Source organism: Emydura macquarii, unplaced genomic scaffold (assembly GCF_026122565.2).
Source record: "Emydura macquarii macquarii isolate MOO-44397 ecotype Brisbane River unplaced genomic scaffold, CSIRO-AGI_Emac_v2 contig_561, whole genome shotgun sequence".
In the NCBI taxonomy this organism is placed as follows: domain Eukaryota; kingdom Metazoa; phylum Chordata; order Testudines; family Chelidae; genus Emydura; species Emydura macquarii.
In genome coordinates, this window is record NW_027130698.1 from 11,785,830 (window position 1) to 11,791,829 (window position 6,000).

Here is a 6,000-nt window from a genome sequence, read left to right on the forward strand (position 1 = left end):
AGAACCAGCTCTAGTGCCACAGCTCAATGCAGAGCTAGGCCGTGATTGGTCTGTAGGAGCAAGGTGCCCCTGGCATTCATCTAGGGAAAACTCAGTTGTCAACTACCCTAGCACCCTGTGAGTCTGTGGTGGAGCTAAGGGTGGGTAGCTAAGTTAACATTATGGACGAGTGGTAGGAGCAAAGGACTGGGAGTTGAGATTCCTGAGTTCTACTCTTGGCTCTCCCAAATAACTTCTGTGCGTTGGTGTCTCTCTGTATCCAGTAGGGATGATAATATTTACTCACCTCTCTGGTTGTGGTACATTACATGTTATAGTAAATTACATGTTGTTATAATTATAAGCAACCCCCTCCAAAACACTCCGCTTGTAGCAAACCCTGTGAAATTGGAATATTTGGGGACTAAACGTTTAAAAATGGGGAAAATGGATGTTCCTACATGCACCAGCATTTCAGCATGCGAATGTAGTGTGTTGAAAGTAGTTCCTGTGTGCACTTTTGTGGGAATGTCCATTCTATTGTTCTTTTAATTTTCTGGCTTTTCGTTAATGTGTATACAGAGTTTTGAAGATATGAAGTGCTGTATATATATGCTAAGTGTTACTGTGTTCACATTTTAATTTACGAAAAACCCCACAGAGTTGCTGATGCACTAGTTGCTGTACTTCGCGAAGTGAGTTGACCTTTGTAATTTTTTTCCCTAGAATAGCGAGCAGAATTACTGACTTTAAATTTCTTTTTCCTTAAGATTAAGGGAGAAGAAAGTCAACAACAGTAAATTCTACTCCTAGAGAAGCTATTCCCTTTTAGAAAGCCACTCAGGAAGAGACATTAATTTGTCGTGATCATCCTACTCAATGAAGAAATTTACTAAGAAGAGGAAAGAATGGGTTTCCTTAATAATTTCTTTCTATAGGAGGAACTGTTTTCATTGTTGTTTAATTTATATCCTGTACAAAGCATACACACAGTGCAGGCTAGACTTTCTGCATATTCAAGTTACTATTTGCCTCCAAACCTCAGAGTAAGAAGGAAACTAAGGATCAGCTTTTCAAAGTTACGGGATATGCAGACAACTTGCATGCATTTGTGCAGATCTAACTTGCCCTTATAAATACCCAAAGTTCAAGTACAAATCATTTACAGTATTTGTGTACACAGGACAGACGTTAGGCATTCACAACCATTTGCACGCAGACATTAATCATCTGACTCCTTGTAATTGACAGATAATGGGTTTAATTTATTAAATGCTGTAAAAGCACTTTTACAAGATGATTGTGACATCAGATACAGCAAATTGCTATGTCCACATATAAAATATTCTGGGCAACCTATGGTTGAGGCTGTATTTTCTTTTGATAGATATTTCTTGTTACATTTTTAGTATCAGTGAATGAGTTAATTTCCTAAAACTAAATGTACTCCCAAGATTGTAGATGGGTTATTTGTTGGATTCTGTGAAGAGCTTTAAAAAAGAGAAATACGACATTATTTTGTGTCATGTAAATTAGCTCCCTCAAGCAGTGCAAGAAAATATTTTTAATAGGTAAGATAGGAATTATCCTTTGTTCCTAGAAAGAAAAGGTATTTTAAACTCCAGTTGGCTAATTTACTTTGGTGTAGCATCGTTTCTCAAATCCCTTTCAGCTGCTAATCTGCATACAAATGAATTGTTTGCAAACTGTGCATCGATAGTCTTGCAGACCTTCTTAGAAAATAATGTCAAACAGTACTGTTTTCCCAAAATATATTTAATCCATAACATGACTGTGCAGAAATACAGACCAGATACATTGTCCTTATGGCTTTAGTCACTAGTAGGAACATAGAAATTATAGATGGAAAAAACCTATTATATCAGCAAGTTTGTTTCCCTGCAAGAGCAGAACAGTCTTTGGATGATGTATCACAGACCAGACACCTTAATTTTTGTATGCATTGATTCTTCGTGTGAGCAGCACATTATTCATTAGTAAGGAAGTACAATATCCCTAGGTGGGTGGAGTTTTGCAGTCTCTATGCGTGATAGTGCATTTTAAATAAGTGCAGAAGAGATTTTCTTCTGTCTAAATAATTGCCCAAGGCTTAAAGTGATACATGGGTAGTGCTGTATCTCCCAGCCCTGCCTGCATGGCTTTGGGATTCACTGCATGGTGAACTGTCTCCACGGTTTTCAGTTCCTCTTGCTCCCCATGCTGCCACTTCTGCTGATCTGCTGTCTCAAGATTCATTAAATTGATTCTACTAAGCAGCCACAGATGATAGTTCAAGGAACACCCTTGAGGTTTTAGTTATTCCAGAAGACAGTCCTGTCTCATTTAACTTCAGATGAAAGTGCTATAGCAAGAAGTCAGGAAATACTAGGGGTGGGCTTTGAATTTCCCTCTGCATACAAACTCCCTGAGTATGGGGGCTTCTCTTGCACATTTTTTGGAAATTAAATACCAGGTACCAATCCAAAAGATGAGAGAGGAGTGGTAGGTCAAAGGCAGCTCTGTACTCTTCCTCCTTCCTGAAAAACTCTTCTGTCCCCAAATAGACTTGAGATGCATAGCCTGGGTCTAAAAGGAAAAAGCCTTATTGCTTGTGGGTTCAGATTTCTTCCCTATCTTGCTTCCTGCCAAATCACCACCACAGACAGTATTGTCTTGCATCGCGTAGGGGCTGCTACGGGGAGTTTGTTAGGATGCCAGGCAGCCAGTTAACAGACAGGAGGGGAAGGAGAAAATTCCAGAAACCCTTGCATGCCAGACCACTCGGTGCCCGCAAACTTCTTACTTACAGGAAATCCACCTTCCTTAAAAAAAAGCAGGCTCCTGGAGCCTGATGTGTAAGGTAACACTTAGGTATGGCTGGTGGACAACAATGTTCTCATTTCTCAGTGAAGTATTTGGGATGTAGTGTTTTGACTGCTAGAGCCCCCCTCTTGTCTGTCCTTCGACAAGAGTCCAAGAATTTTGGACCAAAACTAAATAGAAACATTAGCTGTGGTTTCTGGACATAAAAATGTCCATGAGGCAAAATTGTCCTGGTCTCTCTCATTGCTACATGCATTCCTGTCACAGAGCAGTATGTGTGTGATGAATCAGACCGCTCTCTACTACTGCTGTGCAAATGTCTAAGAATTAGCACATTACGCCACACTTCCAAGTGTCCCATGCAGATTATCTGCACGTGTGCTATGTTAAAACTGGTTGTGAGAAGAGCCCTTAAATGTACGCGTAAGTTCATCTCGTTTTACAGCGAGCTACTTTTCCAGAATCACTCACCCTAAATATTGTGTTATACCTGCAAGGAAAAGAGTTGAATTACCAATTTTGCTGGCATGCAAGGGCTGGTCAGGATTGTGCAATAATTCTTTCTACCCTAATTTCCTGTGTTCTGTGTTTGAACACTTACCCAAAAAACCTCTGGATTCCTTGCTGGGATAAACTCCAGGTCAATTCTCTCATCGCTTTGAGACTGTTACGATACTGTTAATATTGACTTATGTCAAATGTTATTCACCCTAAAGATGAAGTCTGAGCAAGATAAAACTGAAGGCTGTATCTACTTGGAAGGGCAGTAATCTTGATGGTCACCAAAACATTAGAGAACAAATTTCTGCACATGCAGTTCCCTTAAATGCCCTTTTTCGTGAGCAAACACAGTTATCTGTTCATGGGGTCAATTTTCTATCACTTGGGGTCCTTCAATCAAGCTGGAAGTTTTTCTAACAGATCAGTTCTAGTTCAGCTACACGTTGGGTGTGATGCAGGAATCACTGGGTAAAATCTGTAGCCTGTGTCGTGCAGGAGGTCACACTAGACTAGATGATCTTAATGGTCTCTGCTGGCCTTTAAATCTATGAATATTTGTATGTGCCAAATTAGAGGCCAGGTTGAGGTTAGCTGAAAATTTGCCTCTGTGTCTTGTTACATACATTCTGAATGTTTCCATCAGACACATCTGGAAATGTCTCCATTTTGACCATGATTCTTATTCTTAAACGTCACAATTTCTTCTAACTAACTTTCCAAATGAGAGATGAATTCAGAGGTCCAGAAAAGACCCTGAATCAATCAGGAGGCAGTGGTCTGACTGAATGTAGCATGAGTTGAGGGAGAAAGTGTTATTGACCTCAGCTGATCGAGTCAGGATGTAGGTATTTCCATGTGTGATCTTACTGGTTGACTTAATTCCAGACTGGAATTTCCTTCTCAGAAATAGCAGAGATTTACAGTGTCTCATCAATCAGGAGTCAATCAGGAGCCAAGATTTTCTTCTCCTATATAATAATGTTTATGGGTATGTCTACACAGCATCTGGGCCCAAGCCCAGGTCCACAGACTCATGTTGGGGGGGCTTGTGCTAGCTGTCTACAAGTAGATGTTGTGGCTTGGATTGCACCTCGGAGCAACTGCAGCTTGTTCTGGAGCAGCGTCAAATCACTGTCTACACAGCTCTTTTTAGAATGCTACCGTGAGCCCCGCTAGCACAAGTCTGTGGTCCTGGATTGGGAAGCTCGCTGTCGGATTCAGTGTAGACTTGCCCTATGTGCAACTTTAGCTGTTAGAATTGGAGCTGGAACTCATCAAAACCAAAGTGTCTAGTGCTAATCCACATTCTTAGGTCCTAAGCGCATGCTTAACTAAAGCATGACTTATCCCGTTGATTTAATGGAAGTGCTTTTCTGCATTGGGATCTTAGTCCTTGGAACCAAACAAACCTCTCAGAATTACTAGAGATAAGGACTTTGGCCATAGGTGTAAACCACCAACGCGTAGAACGATTGTTCTCGAGGATCATGTTATATACTGTTATATTAACCAATCCAGGGCATTGTTGAAAATGTGGGGACTTTTTCAGTAATTAGAAATTAATGACATTTTTGAAGAAAAGTGCCTTTTTTTTTTTTTTCTTTTTCTTGTTTTTTAAAGGAGCAGAGGCTGTAAAAACCCTGTCAGTTCTCTGGGACGTGGGGTGGAGATAATTGAAGTTTAATTTATTTTTTAAATACATAAATAAATATGTGCATTAAAAGTGTGTGTTTGTGTGTGGTGTTGTGTGCGCGCACGCACGCGTGCCCCACACTAACATTGGACGTACATTGGTATGTTACTTTTATGACAGGTTAAACAGCTGCCAAAAATTCTAAATGACTCCCTTGTGCGTTAGTTTTTTTTTATCGATAAATATCCGCTTCAGTGCTTCATCCCTTTAAAGATGTTTTGAGAAGGAAAGGAGGGACACATGCCATGTGTGATGTAGTTTGAGGACTAGCTATTTTAATTGCCACTCTTCTAGAATTTCAATGGATACTTTTTCGATTTCTAGCTGTACTTCTGATAATTCACATTCAGGGACACAAATAATGTACTAAATTTTGGAAACATTGTGGCACCGCCTGGGAGTTAAAGTAATTACCTTAATTATCTTTGCCCAGCTGCACAAGGAAAAAAGAATGTGGAGCTGAAACACTTGAAATGGAACATCTGCAGCTGATTTTTGGGGGTGTAATTTTCAAGTGTGTTTAAAAGGATTTTTCTTCATAAGACGCAGGTTTCCTGTTTTGATTTTGAAAAGTGAAAGAGGCAGGATGTCCCTCACTCTTTTCTGTCGCCAGTCCTTTGCTCTATTTACTAAGAAGAGCTGAAAGACAAGGGAATTAGTGACAATACCAAATGCTGATCTAGTCCGGGCTAGCTTACACAGTACTTTTCATCCATTGATCTCAAAGCACTGTACAAAGGGAGATGGCATCATTATCCCCATGTTACTCACATACAGTTAAATGGTTGTGCGAGTGGGTGAACAGGCAGTTTTGGGGGGTGGGGGGCAGGGAAGGTGTGTTCCTCCTTGCACATGCTGTGCCAGGAAAAGGGTCTGTGGGGACAGAGCTAAAGGATCTGCCATTCTGTGGATCCACGTCCTTCCACCTGCAGGGAAAAGGAGGGAGTAGTGGCTGTGGACCAGCTCTGTGGGCAAGCAGTGAATGAGTCCTCCTCCACCCTGCT

The 6,000-nt window shown here is 40.7% G+C and overlaps 1 protein-coding gene across 3 annotated transcripts in view; it reads left to right on the top strand.

Annotated features, from left to right (window-relative positions):
- PLCG2 (phospholipase C gamma 2) overlaps window positions 1-5,427 on the top strand; it is an 80,652-nt gene extending 75,225 nt beyond the window's left edge. For 2 of the 3 annotated variants that reach the window (XM_067540154.1, XM_067540153.1), the window contains exon 33: window positions 750-5,426. In XM_067540154.1, the coding sequence (XP_067396255.1) occupies window positions 750-792 (43 nt within the window). In that variant the 3' untranslated portion in view covers window positions 793-5,426. Of the gene's footprint in view, window positions 1-749 lie in introns of all 3 variants that reach the window. The other variant, XM_067540155.1, reaches the window with a different exon arrangement.
- The last annotated feature ends 573 nt before the right edge of the window (window positions 5,428-6,000 follow it).